Source organism: Tetrao urogallus (genome assembly GCF_951394365.1).
Source record: "Tetrao urogallus genome assembly, chromosome: 8".
NCBI classification, from domain to species: domain Eukaryota; kingdom Metazoa; phylum Chordata; class Aves; order Galliformes; family Phasianidae; genus Tetrao; species Tetrao urogallus.
The window spans coordinates 14,692,143-14,706,114 of NC_136821.1; the positions used below are offsets into that span (position 1 = coordinate 14,692,143).

General features: G+C 60.4%; 1 protein-coding gene across 1 annotated transcript; it reads left to right on the forward strand.

Moving 5' to 3' along the window:
• Positions 1-2,329: 2,329 nt before the first annotated feature.
• On the forward strand, positions 2,330-13,499 carry WNT10A (Wnt family member 10A; the record flags this gene model as incomplete). Its single annotated transcript, XM_079538783.1, is given in 5 exon segments — positions 2,330-2,388; positions 4,714-4,850; positions 4,853-4,975; positions 9,641-10,017; positions 13,032-13,499. Coding segments are annotated over 5 exon segments (1,164 nt in total).
• Between the last annotated feature and the right edge of the window lie 473 nt (positions 13,500-13,972).

Genomic DNA, 13,972 nt, shown 5'->3' on the forward strand with positions numbered 1-13,972 from the left:
GCATACAGCCCTGCTTGGAGGGGCCCGATCCTGTTCCATGGGCTCTTATCCATGGTTCCCAAGCCAATGACAAATGCTTAATCCTGTGTTTAAGGGCTTTGCTGGCTCACCCGGCTCTCCCTCAGCACAGGAACGTTGTTGGGACAGGAGGATCAACCTTCCCCCCATCCACCTCTGCTGCCAGCACCGAATTGGTGGGATGTGGGGCTCCTCCCGCAGTCAGTGGGAGCATGTGGGTGAGATGCACGCTCTTGGAAGCGGTTATGTCGTTAGGGGCTGGAGGAGGATGAAAGCGTTCCCCCCTCTGGTTTGCCTTGGCACTGATTTGTATGCAGGATCCTAGCGAGCGCACAAACATCTGCGCCACCGCAGCCCATGCACTGGGGACCCTGGAACTGCGGGAGACGCTTTCCACGGGCTCTGCCCCTGCAGTACGGACCTCGGTGGGGATGCCACCCCTGCTTCCCACAGTCTCCACGGGAAACGGCACAGCCTTGGGCCCCAGCACCAGCTCGCAACTCATTGCCCAAAGGAAATGCGTTTTCCTCCCCGATGCAAACAGGAACCGACACGCCGGCGAAGCTGGCAGCCCCCGCCAGCGCAGCTGTGCCGGCACAGAGACACGCGGTGTCCGCCTGGGGGGAGCACGCAGCCGGCTGCCGGCGTGGCGTGGGCTGTGGTGGCTGGGGACAGCGGGAGCTGCGGGGCACTGCCGGCCCCTCCCGGCCACCTGCACCTGCTAGCTCCCAAGGGGCTTCATGGCAGGGAACTGAGCTCAGGGGACAGCACTGTCTCCACTGCCAGGATGAGACGCGCTAAAGCAGACGATGCCCACTGACAGCCCACTGCACGTGGCTCTCTCTGTGCGTGCTCACTCCATGCCCCATTTGTTTACCCTCTGCCACGCACGCTCCCCCGTGCAACACACACCCAACTCACTCTGCACTCACCAACACTCCGCACGAACAGCATTCACACCAAGCACATGCTCACGCCACCAGCTGCACGCAGCTGCCGTACACTCCACACACGTTCACCCCCACTTCACCTTCTCTACGCTCCTCGCACACTCACCATGCACACTCACTGCACCATGCACAACCCATGCAGGATACACACTTCCCCTTATCACACACTCACTCGTGCTGTGTACACTCCCCCCACACCCTATGCGTGCTCACTCTGTGTTACAAACACTCCTCTGTACTCACGAATTCACTGCCCGTGCCCCATGCACACCCACCCACACCCCGTGCACTCACCTGCACTTTGTGCACACTCACACCGTGCACACTCACCCCACACTCTGCATACGTCCACCCCAAGTCACGCACACTGCCACGCTCTATGCACACCCTTTGCACACTCACCCAACTCCTCGTGCACTCACCCATGCCCACGGGCTCCTGCCCTGTGCGCACTCCCCGGTCTCCTCGCACACTCACCTTGCGCCCCGTTCACCAACGTCTGCGCACACGACCCCCGCACCCCTCACGCCCGCTCGCTCCCCACGCACCCTTCCCCATCCCGCACGCCTCATCCCGGCTCCCCGCACGCTCTTCCCCGCTCCGTGCCCGCTCCCCCCGCGCCTCCCGCTCCCTCCCCGCCAGGCTGCGTGCGACACGCCGCCTCCCCGCCCCGCTGCCACCCTCTCTGCCCCGTCCTTCCCCCGCGGGCTCCTGTCTGGACGTGTCGGGACTCGGGCTCGGGCGCTGAGTAATGCTCGGCGCAGCGCGATCCCAGGCAGAGCCGCCGCCGCCGCCGCTCCGCGCCCAGCGTTGCCGGGGGCGCTCCGGCCGCGACCCTGCCCGCTCGGCCCGGCGACACCGGCGGGGGGCGGCGGGGGGGCCCGCGGCTCCCCATGTGCCTGCGGGCCCCGAGGGAGCCCCCGCGCCGCTCGCCCGGCCACCCCCTCCGGGCGCCCTGCCCACGCCCGCCGCGGCCCCGGAGCCTCGGGGCGCCCTGGGGAGCGGCGGCCGAGGGCCCCCCCCGGCCCCCCGGGCCGCGCCGCTATGGGGGGCTGAGGCGGGAGGCTGAGCGCGGCGGGGCGGCGGTGGGCAGGGCGGGGGGCACGCAGCCCTCGCCGGGCTCGGAGGGCGCTGGGGCGGCGGGAGGCGGCGGGGGGGGCATCCCGGGAGGATGGCAGAGCCGCCCCGGCGAGCCGAGCCCCGGCGCGCAGGGAGCCAGTGAGAGGGAGGAGAGGGGAAAACACAAACAAGCAAACAACCCACAACAAACAAAGCGGGCAGAGAGCAGCGCCGAGCCCCGCCGCCCCTGCCCCAAAGGCGCCCGCCCGCCCGCAGCCCGCACAGCCGCTGCCCCAGCGAAGATGCGCCCGGCCCTGGCCCACGGACTCTGCTCGCTGCTGCTCAGCCTCTGGGTACCCAGGTAGGAGCTGCCCCCACCCCCAGCGCCCCGGCCCCCGGCGAGCCGCCGCGCACAGCCCCGCTCCGCGGTCGAGCTGCGGAGGGGCTCCACGAGTCCTCCCCTGATGCGGTCCTTACCCCGGTACGGTCCCCCGCCGCCCCGCGCGCCCCGCCGCCCCGCTCCTCGCGCTCCGGGCGCTGTCAGGGCCTCTGCTCCCCCCGCTTCCGGGTGCTTCTCGTCATCCTCCCGGCCCGAGCCGCTCCAGCGGCTGCCCGGCCTGCCTCAGTTTCCCCGCTCTGCCCCGCGGGAGGTCGGGGGGATGCGGGAGCGGCGCCGGGGGCCGCTGCCGCCGTCGAGGGAGACGTGCCGCCGGCATCGGTGCCTTCGGGCACTGCACCCGGGGACGCGCACCGGGGCGGGGGATAAGGCCCGGTTCCCCCCCCCCCCAACCCGCTCTGCCGATCCCGAAGGCGAACTGGGGCGGCTGGGGGCCGCCTGGCCTTCCAGAACGCGGCCCCCCACAGCACTCACCGCCCCCGTCCGGCTCCATCTCCCCGGGGTGAGTGGGAGCTCCCCTCTGCCCGCTCCGAAACTTGTGCGCTGCAGGCAGCCAGGGGTTAACGCTGCTGCTGGTGGGGGGAGTCCCCCGCCCTTCCCCCTCCCTCCAGCCCCTTTAAATATAATTTGTTAACGTTGGGCCTTGTATTAATTAAAGCAGCAGCCGCTGCAGCCTGTGACCCGGGGCTTGTCACCGTGAAATCAAGTTTAAATCCTGATTTCAAGGGGGGAGAGAGCTGGGGGAGCGCTGTGTCCTCCTAGGGACGGTGACAGTGACAGCCCCGTGCGGGTCCCTTGCTCCCATGAGCTCTGGGAGGAGCGAGAGGCAGCAGGACCTGCCCTCCTCTCCCGAGGCCCTACAGAAGTGCCCCTGCCTCAGTTTCTCCTCTGTGCTATGGGGAGAGTGACAACATTATCTGTCCCCCGGGGTGTGCTGGATGAAGGTGCAGGCACTGGAGCTGGGTCAGGACAAGCAGGGGATAAGGTCCTTGCTGTGCTTGGGAAAGAGCTGCTGGGCCTGGGGATGGTGCTGGCCACAGATGCCCTCACCTCTAGTGTCAGCCAGGGAGTGTGAATGGGAGCTAGAGCCAGGCAGAGAATCCTTCTTGTGTGCTATGGACAGATATGCTCCCTTGCGTTCCTCTCTGCTCCCACCTGCCCTATATTTCCCTTTTGCAGTCAGTGTGGATTTGTGGTGGGCAGACCTATGGATCGCTCCATGGCAGTGGTGGGATGGGTGTAAATGCACTTGAGAAGCTGCAGACAGCAGCAGCCTGACGCTGACAGCTCCCTTTGTCCTGACCAAGCTTTAACTCTGCAAGGACACCAGGCTGAGCCCTTCCTCCTTGGTTGGGGGAGTCAGCCCCTGCCTCCAGTGCTGCTTCTCTCCCTCGCCTGGCAGGGCCTGAGGGAGCAGAGGGAGAGCAGCCCTCCTTCCCAGGGCCTGCATGCTTCATGTGGGAACTGCAGTCCCTCCTGCATCATTCTCCTCCAAATCTCACTTCTGTAACCTAGGTTCAAAGGGCTCCTGCACCTGCTCCTACCAAGATCCCAACTCCTGGTTGTTCTGGAGGACAGGGATCTCTGTCTGGAGACTGAGCTGTCCTGAGTGAGGAGAAGTGCTGAACCCTGGTGCAAGGTGCAGGATGCTCTTTGGCATCCCGCTGCCTGCTGTGCACCCTGCAGGTCCTTAGCTTGCACACTGTGGGTCCTACCCATCTTCTTCTCCACATCTGCCTGTGCTGGCCATACCACCCTCATCTCCTGTCTCCCACACTTCATCCACTTCTCTATTTCCCAAGACATCATCTCTGCTTGGAGAAGTACCTGCACCCCACTGCCTTGTCCCCATCCACCTGCCAGTGTTTTCTGGTCTTAGAAGTGACTGCCATCATGGTCAGTGGTGCTGGGATATGACTATGGATGGGTTTGGAATGACTGCTGGAAGTTTGTGAGTAATGCATCAGGGTGCTCAGCTCTGATTTTCCCAGCCAGGAAAAGGCTGGTCCCTCTGGTCACTTCCCTTGTGAGGACCAGCAGTGCTATACAGGGTGCAGCATGGACAGAACCACACCTGGGATGGATCTTGTGCTCTGGAGTCTCTGTGGATGGACAAGTAAAACCTGAGTAAAACCTGCAGCATGCTGATTTGTTGTCACCCGCAGGCAGCAGGCACTGTGTGGGGAGAGGAGCATCTCCCCTCCCATGTGCCCCCACAAGGTCTTCCCCCTCCCCAAGCTCTCAGCACCTTGCTCACCCCAAGCTCACACATTTCCCTTTTCCCCCAAGCTCCTGTTCTAATGAGATCCTGGGCCTGAAGCTGCCATCGGAGCCGGTGCTGAACGCCAACACGGTGTGCCTGACCCTGCCGGGGCTGACGCGGAGGCAGCTGGAGGTGTGCGTGCGGCATCCTGACGTGACAGCCTCAGCATCCAGGGCATTCAGATTGCCATCCACGAGTGCCAGCACCAGTTCCGGGACCAGCGCTGGAACTGCTCCAGCCTCGAGACCAAGAACAAGATCCCCTACGAGAGCATCATCTTCAGCAGAGGTAAGGGCCAAGGGGACCCTCTCCTTTTCTCATCCTTTGCTCAGAAACCGCTCTCAGGATCCTCATAGACTCCCCGTGGGCACTCCACATCTCCTCTGTAGCCCAGGGGACTGGGCCAGATCAGCATCCTGCAGGTGAAGGCAGGGATATGAAGAAACGTGAAGGTCTGCCAGAGCAAGCAGCAGCAGATCTGGGCTCTTCTCTACGTGTCTTCTTTCTTGACCTTGTCCTGAGCTGCCCAAAACTTTCCAGCTTCCTCCCCATAGATGTAGGTGGATGCCTTACTCTGGGATTCGGTTCGGGATGGACTGAGTGTCCTGTCTCACTCCCACTCCTATGCAGGAACAGTGTTTTGGTGCATCATGGTGAGCAGAAGCAATGAGATGTAGGTCTGTGAGCCTATCATCTTGGTGTCCTGCCTTGGAATTGGCTGCCCAGAGCTGGGGGCTCTCTGTCTGCAGGACTGCGGGGCATGGAGCTTGGACCACCTGGGACAGGCAGGCTCCCCTGGGAGCTCTGCTGCCTGCAGCTCAGGGTAGTGGCCTGATGGTGGGACCTTCTGGAGGACTTGGGTGCGTCTTCTTGCTGTGCATGGGGCCTGATGCTCAGCACACAGCAGGGTGCTCGTTGGTCCATGCCATGGATGGGAGAGGCCAAGGCAGTGCTGGTGGCAGCGCCAGCACCTCAGTGAGCAGTGCCCAGGTTAGGGCATGGCAGGGAGGGTGGGGACCAGCAGCCCTGATAAGCATCGTGGTATTTCCAGGTCTCGGAGGAATGCATTTGCTTCTGCTCTCCTCAGGAGGCAGAGACACATGTTCACTGGCTTGAGCTGCTCCTGCACCCAGGTGAGGTGCCACTAGCATCCCACCAGGGTGGTGAGAAGCTTCAGCAGAAAGTGGCAGAGACACCACAACGTCCTCAACCCCAGGACACCATTTGTGGAGATGTTTCTGTCTCCTGCTACCAGCACTTTGCTGTGATCCAGGAGGAGGATGGAGATAAGGATGCTGGGAGGTGGGCACCTCTTTGGGATGCAGGATGAGCTCTGAGCACCATTCTATGTGGTTGCTCAGAACCATTTTGGCATAGAGCAAGTCTCAAGGCTGATGCCCTGATCTGCTTCCAGCCCAGTCAGATTCCTCAGTACTGGAGCTGGCGCTCTGGGCTCTGCCTTGCAGAGACTCACAGGAATGGAACAGCCATTGGAGCAGGGATGTAGGGTGCATCTCTGGAAGGAGAGGCGAAGCCAGGGGTGCAGGCTCCATGCCGCAGGCATTAATGCATCTGGTCTGCAGGGATCAGGTCTCTCCCCATCCCTGCCGTGCCTGGGAACGCAGCACACTCGAAGGATCGTTGTTTGTAACCTGAAGTGACAGACCCCTTTAATCTTTCATTCCTTTTCCCACTTCTTCTGCCATCAGTTCAGCCGTGCGTGAACCTCACTTTAAATTATTTGTAGCTGCCTTCTCCTTCTGCTCTCCCCGCTTCTGCCTGCTCCACCCTGTCCTCCCACGTCTCACGCATCTCCCCAGCACTCAGCACCATACACCCAGCCCAGTTCAGTCCCACAGAGCTGGGGCTTGGTCCCATAGACCTGATGCAAGCCCTGGGGAGCTGGGAAGGAGCAGGGAGGCTTCACATTGGGCATGGTGGGAACCCTATTCTGGACAGAATAGTGGGGAAAAGGATGCTGATGGCCAGCAGGGGCAGATGTACAGAGATCTGCTGTGGATTGTCCCTGGTGCCCAGGGGCTGTTGGCTGGGCTGCACCACACATGGGTGTATGCCAGAAGCTTCACTGCAGGTGACCCTTATCCTGGTCCTGCACATGCCAACGCACCCATGGCGCAGTGCAACACTGGCACTGCCTGGCTGTAGGGGCAGAGGCTGCTTGAGGGGTGCTGAGGGGTCCAGTGTGTCTCTGTGCCCTTGGCTTATCCCAATCCTATCTATTTACAGCTCTGAAAGAAGTGGGAACCATACCCTGAGTGTCCTGGAGCGCAGTGTCCCTCTGATTTCCTTTGCAGCCTTTGGAGGCTTGGTGAGGTTTGCAAGCCTATATCCCCCAGGAAAGACACCCAGGTGCCGAGGGGGCTGTGGGGCCCAGCCAAAGCCTGATTCACCCAGCAAGGAGGGGAGAACTCCCTGCCAGGCTGGGAGAGCCAGGTGCTGGGGAACAACCAGCTGTGAGCCGCACTTGGGTGTGGGCAGCATGCAGCAGGCAGGTGCTGTTATGGCCGTCCAGAGCTTGGGACCCCGGCGCCCAGCCACGCAGAGCCCTAGCCAAGCACCAATGCCCGCAGACCGCAGTGCCTGGCCAGGCACAGCTGCAGCTGGGTTCTTGGCTGGGTTTTCGCTACCCTCAAGCAAGCTGAGGACTTTGCCCACCTGGCCCTAAAGCACATGCAGGTGCTATGGTTGTTCAGCCGCATCTCTGTGGGTGCCCACAGTCCCTGGATCTTCCCCCAAGGAGATGGGCATGATCAGTGCCCTTGGCGATGGGCAGCATCTCTTCTCCCCGCAGCCCATGGAGCTCCTGGCTGGCAGTGCCATGGGCGGATGGGAGCTGCGTGCTCGGAGCGAGGGCTCCAGGCTGTCCCTGGCACGCTTGGGAGGTGCAGGGAGGCAAGTCGCGATCTGCAGGAAGCCGTTTAAGCACCTGGCGAGGGGCCAGAGCCTGGCAGGTTCACCTGCAGTTTAATTAGGGAAAGGGGAGGGAGGGAGGGAGCGGGACTGGGGGAGAGGTGGCGTGTTGGGACCAGCCGGCTGTTGTGGGAGGTGGTGGGAGAAGAGCTAGGAAGAGTTTATGGTGTACAGCATCCAGCTCTCATTGCCCCAGCAGCCCAAGGAGCCCATGGCCACTTCTGGGCTGGGACCACCTCCTTGGTCCCACACCCTCCTGAGAGATGGAGCAGCTGCGGTGCCCATGGTAGAGTGCATCTCAGGGTCCACTAAATGCCCCCGTCTCTGAGGTGTCCAGAGGCAGAGAGCCATGATGGAGAATTTTCCCAGCTAAGGAAGCCACTTCGGGATCTGACATGGAGACCCATCCAGGTCTGAACCTTTTGGACCCATCGTTTGCATATTGGAAAGAAAGATCTCTTAGTGGGTGCCCAACAGTCCTTTAAGTACGTGCCCAACAGTCCTTTAAGTACGTGGCAGGTTGGGTCCTGGTTGTGCTGTGAAGGTCTTGTCCTCCATTCTCTCTTCCCAGAAGGATGCAGTGCTTCCCACAGCCCTTCTCCCTGCTTCTCCCATGTCTACAGCCTCTTCTGCAGTTCCTGTAGGGATCTGGTGGCTTTGTAACCATCAAGGTCTTAGGTGGCTTGGGCAGCTGGAGAGACTCCCTCTGAAGGACTGATGCATACCACGCTTGGCTGTGGTTCCTGGAAAATCCTCCCTTGCCCAGATTGTGGTGCCCGTGGTTGTCACCTTCAGCCACCTTGCTCACTGCTTTGCTGCCACATCTGGGTTCTTAGAGTAAGGACCATGAGATGACCCTGCATGCAGAAATATATTGGCTCAGCTGCTGCCTGGGTCAAGAGCATTGACTGTCCAGGGCCTGGGGGATGGATGCTCTGGAGATAGAGACCCCTCAGCCTTGTCCATCAGCTCCTGCTTGGCTGGAGGGCAGCAAGGGATGGAGAAGAGCTGGGGTTCAACCTCACAGGTTTCCCTGCTGTGGAGGGCACTGAACCAACTCAACCTCTTCACCAGCAAGGAGACAGGCTTCGTAGACAAAATGGGTGGGGTAGTGCCTCTGTCTGGTCTCTAGAAGGGATTTTAAGGAGATGCTGCGTGGGAAATTGTGAGTTAGGTTGGGGGAACTTGAGAATGGGGCTAACGGAAGGGCAAGGCTGGAGTGGAGAGCATGCTGCTTGGTGGAGGAGCTGGGCAAGGGCAGGGGCAGCCAGGAGCGCAGAGTGAGGAGGAGGCAGAAGGGCTGGGCGGGGGGGACGGAGAGGGGCACAGGGGCTGTTCGGGTGTGGATGTGTTACCAGCACTGCCTCCCTGGGAGCTGCACCATTACCTGCCTGATGAAAAATGTTGTTCAACTTGTGCATTGGAAGGGACTGGCTCAGAGCAAGCTTGTCCGACACTGAAGAGAAGCTGGGAGAGGCTCCCAGTTGCTTTTAAGCAGCACCTCGTTAATTTTTTAAATGCAGCGGTGTCAAATTAGCACACAAAAGAGCAGCACGACTTTAAATGCAGGTTTCCGAGATGCGTTTCATTTCCCTTTAATAAGATTATAGCATTTGCTCAGCAGTCGGCCATGAACCATGGAGGAGGCATGCGTGCTGGCGAGCATCACCAGCAATGAGCCCACACGTTGGGCAGTGTCCCTGTCCCTGGCCGCCCCATCTGCAGCTAATGACATGTGCAAATGTCCTCACTCCCCAGTGTGTAATGACAACCAGCTGCCTGCCCTGGCAGGGTGTGGTGTGGTCATGGCACGTTCTAAAAGTGGGGATGCGCAATTTTTCCAGCATTGTATCACATTTGTAAGAGATTCCCGCAGCTGGGAGGGAGGTGACCATCCTTTGGGGTGCATCCCATCCTTGCTTCCCAGTGCTGGGGCTCAGGAATGGGCCACGAGCACACCCAGAGGGGTTCTGCTGGTGCTCCACGAGCCCATCCTGAGCCCCGCTCTCTCCATCCCTGCAGGTTTCCGGGAGAGCGCCTTCGCTTACGCCATTGCGGCCGCCGGTGTGGTGCACGCCGTCTCCAACGCCTGCGCCCTCGGCAAGCTGCAGGCATGTGGATGTGACCAGAAGCGACGGGGCGACGAGGAGGCTTTCCGCCGCAAGCTGCACCGGCTCCAGCTGGAGGCCATGAACCGTGGCAAAGGCATGGTGCACGGTGTGCACATGGAGCACATGCCGGCCGAGACCCCCGGCCTCCAGGACTCCTGGGAGTGGGGCGGGTGCAGCCCTGACGTGGACTATGGGGAGAAGTTTTCCAAGGATTTCCTCGACTCTCGGGAAACCTACAGGGACATCCACTCACGCATGAGGCTGCACAACAACCGTGTGGGGCGGCAGGTGAGCAGCATCAGGGTGATGGCGGCGGGGACAGCAATCCCAGGTCTGGTTCCCAACCTGGGCATCCACCCTCACTGCCAGAGGAAATACCCACCGTACAGCACCTCTGGGATCTGGGCTGTGGGGTCTGATTGCCCCAGGTGCAAACAGGAGGTGGCAGGGGGCTGGCAATGGCCTTGTCACTCCTTGGTGGCTTTAGAGACATGAGGTAGGTGGGCAGGAGAAGGCTGGAGCTGGAAGAAGAGGAAGAGGAGGGCTGAAGGAATGAAGGAGGGGAAGGCAGTGAGGCAGCATTGATCAGGCAGGGTGCCCAGCTCCAGAACTTTGGAGAAATGAGGGTGCAGTCCCTTCGGAGATTGAGTTGTAATGACTGTAGGAGCTGTGCGTGGGAGCCATGAATGGGAGCAGGATGGTGATGCCATACCTGGCCACTGCCCCTGGATGCCACAGCTCCTGCTGAGGCTAAATCTAGCCAAGTGCACTGCTTGGGGATGGATTCTGCACACTCCACAAACCGATGCCATGCCCTCACTCCTAGGAATATCTTTCTGCACGAATAAGGAGCAATCTGCTGGGGATTCCCCAGGAAGGATTGGCAGTGCTGGGTGCAGCAGCTCTGCAGTCTTCTCCTCTCCTGGGGTGGGAATACTGAGCTCTGATCCCTTGAGCAGTGCTTGGCCACCATGTGCAGAGCACTGCCCCTTTCCATGCACCAGCCTTAACCACTGCATCTTTATCACTGAGGATGCTCAGCATGTGCATCGCAAGGGTTCTCTGCATGTAGAGAGGGCCAGCACATGCCTGGCTCCCAGCTCACACCATGCACTACCTGGGGAGATGACAATGCCATGGAAGGCCACTGTTGATGGCAGCAGCACGTGGGTTTCTGCAGTGTAGTGGTTGTCACGTTTGCCTGACACGTGGAAGGTCCCTGATTCAAAACCAGGCAGACTCACCCCTATTCCTTTTTCAAATCCAGCAGTGAAGCACAGCATCCTCCAAGCCATATGGGCAGTGGTCATCGTGGCCCTGAGCTTGTATAGGGAGCCCAAGGGCAACTGGTCGCTTTGGAGCTTCCTATGCAAACTGAGCAGCCCATAGTATGCAGGAGGCTCTGCAAGCCCTCCTAACCTGCCAGATCAGAGAGCAAGAGGATGAAAGGCAGCCTGGAACTACCCATTACCCTCACAACAAAGGGCTACGATAAAGCTCTTATGAGCGTGTCTGGGAGGAGCTGGGAATGTGTGAAAGAAAGCACCGGCGAGTCTGGGCATGTGCTGAACGCGGGTGTTTGTGAGATGGGAGAAGGACCTGGCCAGGGTAGGGGTGTGTGATGGAGAGATGGTGGCAGAGGTGCTCCTGGGACTCATAAGTGCAGTGGGCTTTTGCTCCCCATGAAGAGGGAGAAGCAGCTGTCTGCAGGTTGGGATGCTACCACGCAGGGCTTGGGATGCCTGGCATGGTGGCTTGGGTGGTCCATCCCCATGAGGACTGCAGCTTTGCGTATGGGTTTCCCTGGTTCAGCCACGGGAAAGGAGGTGGAAAGAGAGGGAAGGGATCATGATGACAGCATGTTCCCAGGATGGCAGAAGCAGCTGGTGTTCCCTGCTGGCACACCCAGGGCATGGCAAGCGAATGGGCACAGCTCATGGCCTGCGAGGCAGAGGCTGTTCTCAGCAGGAGACAAGTCTCTCCGCAGGATGAAAGCCAACCTCCAGCCCAGCCCAGACCTCTGTGCCATGTGCCCCGAGCTCCAGGCGTGTTTCCCTGACCTACCTTCATTACCATAAGTGCTTAGCAACGGGGAGATTTACTCAAAAACAAGAAAACAAGCTGCAAAAAATACCCACCCCTACCAAAACAAGGCACTCCTTGTGCATGCATCTCCCCCAGGGATGGAGAAGGAACAGACAAAGTGCACCTGGCACAAAGCAGGGTGACCAGGATGGCTGGGACATCATGGGATGTGGCCATGCACGGGGCCACGTGTCCCCTCAAACCCCCATGGAGCATAAGCATGTGATTCTATTAGCATGTGTGGGATGCCGTGTGCCAGCCCCAGCCTGGCTTGGGCACCCAGAGGGGTTGGGATGTCCCCGTGGGAGGGGGATTTGCTGGAGCTGGGGGTAGGCAGCTCCATAGGGAAACTCTGCATGCTGAGGCTGAGGCGGTGCAGGAAATTGCCTCCCAGCCACGACAAAGCTGGTGGCAAAGTGCTTCAAAGTGCCTTCCATCTCTCTGTGCTTTGTAATTTGGAGCTAATTTCCCTTATTATGTAGTTACTTCTGGGCCAAGGGGTGCAGAGTGGGGCATGGGGAATGGCCTGCTAACTTCCTCGCTGCTCCTGAGGTAGCAGCAGATGTTTTGTCCCTGAGCCAGGGATGGAGCCTATGGAGCCTAGAGCGGCGCAAGCTGCTTCTGTCTGAGGTGTGCAGCAGCTCTGTGCCCATGGGTTACTGGGCATGAGCTGTTTGCCTTGGCGTGGCCAAAGCAGATTGGCAGACCCTGGCTGCTGGCACTGTCCCCTCCTCCTGGCATAGCCACAGTGGTCCTCCTGATCCCTTGGTTAGCCACGTTCCTCAACCAGTGCAACTGTATAGAATCACAGAATCATCAAGGTTGGAAAAGACCACTAAGATCATTTAATCCAACCATCAATTCATCCCCGCCTACTAACCATGCCCTCAGTGCCACATCTCCACATTCTCCAGCACCTCTAGGGATGGAGTGACTCTACCACTTTCCTGGGCAGTCTGCACCAGTGCATCACCATTCTTTCTGAGAAGTGTTTTTTCTTAGAGCGCTGACTTTTGTGGGAGCAGACACATGGCAATGGCCTCCCCAGATCACAGGCTGAGACTGTGAGCATCTCTGGCTTCTGCTTGAAATTTAGTTCTTGGTGTGACATGGTACTCCCACATTACCCATCCCCAGGGAGCTTACTGTTGCTTTCTCTATCCCCCAAATGCCGCATCTTTCCTGCTAACTCCTCTGCCCTCCCGTCCACCCCGCAGGTAGTGATGGACAACATGAGGAGGAAGTGCAAATGCCACGGCACCTCAGGGAGCTGCCAGCTGAAGACCTGCTGGCAGGTGACACCCGAATTTCGCCTGGTGGGATCCCTCCTCAAGGACCGGTTCTATGGGGCCACTCTCATCCGGCCCCACAACCGCAATGCAGGGCAGCTGGAGCCGGGCCACGCACGGCATCGCCGCCGCGCCGGCATCAGCGAGCTGGTCTACTTTGAGAAGTCGCCTGACTTCTGTGAGCGGGAGCCAGCGCTGGACTCGTTGGGCACCCAAGGCCGCCTGTGCAACAAGACCAGCCCGGGCATGGACAACTGCGAGAGCTTGTGCTGCGGCCGCGGGCACAACATCCTGCGGCAAACCCGCAGCGAACGCTGCAACTGCAAGTTCCACTGGTGCTGCTTCGTGGCGTGCGAGGAGTGCCGCATCACCGAGTGGGTCAGTGTCTGCAAGTAGCTGCCCGCTCGCCCCAGGGTGCCAGGGACGAGCTCGCCCTGGCGCTGGGGAGCGATGGATCCGCTGCTTCCCTCCGCTCTGGAGATGCTCAGCACGAGGGCCCTCCGAAACCAGCACTTTGTCATTGTCACCCAGGGTGGGGGCTGCTTGTGCCCACCCAGCCCCGCAGCACCGGGAGCGCACAGCCACGCTGTACAGACTGCTGACACCAGCACCGCTCGGGGGGCACAGGGTGGGCGCTGGGATGGGGTGGGGTGGGATGGGAATGGCGGGGCATGGGGTGGGAGGGCAGGGGGATGCACTGGCATCACACACAGGCTCCTCTGGCTGCGTGCAGGGCTGCGCACCAAGTGGGATGGAGATGGAGCATCCCAGGGATAGAGATGGAAGCATTCCATGGGATGGAGATGGAGCATCCCTGGGATGGAGCATCCTATGGGACGGAGGGGGCACAGCCCCCCAGATGGGTCTTG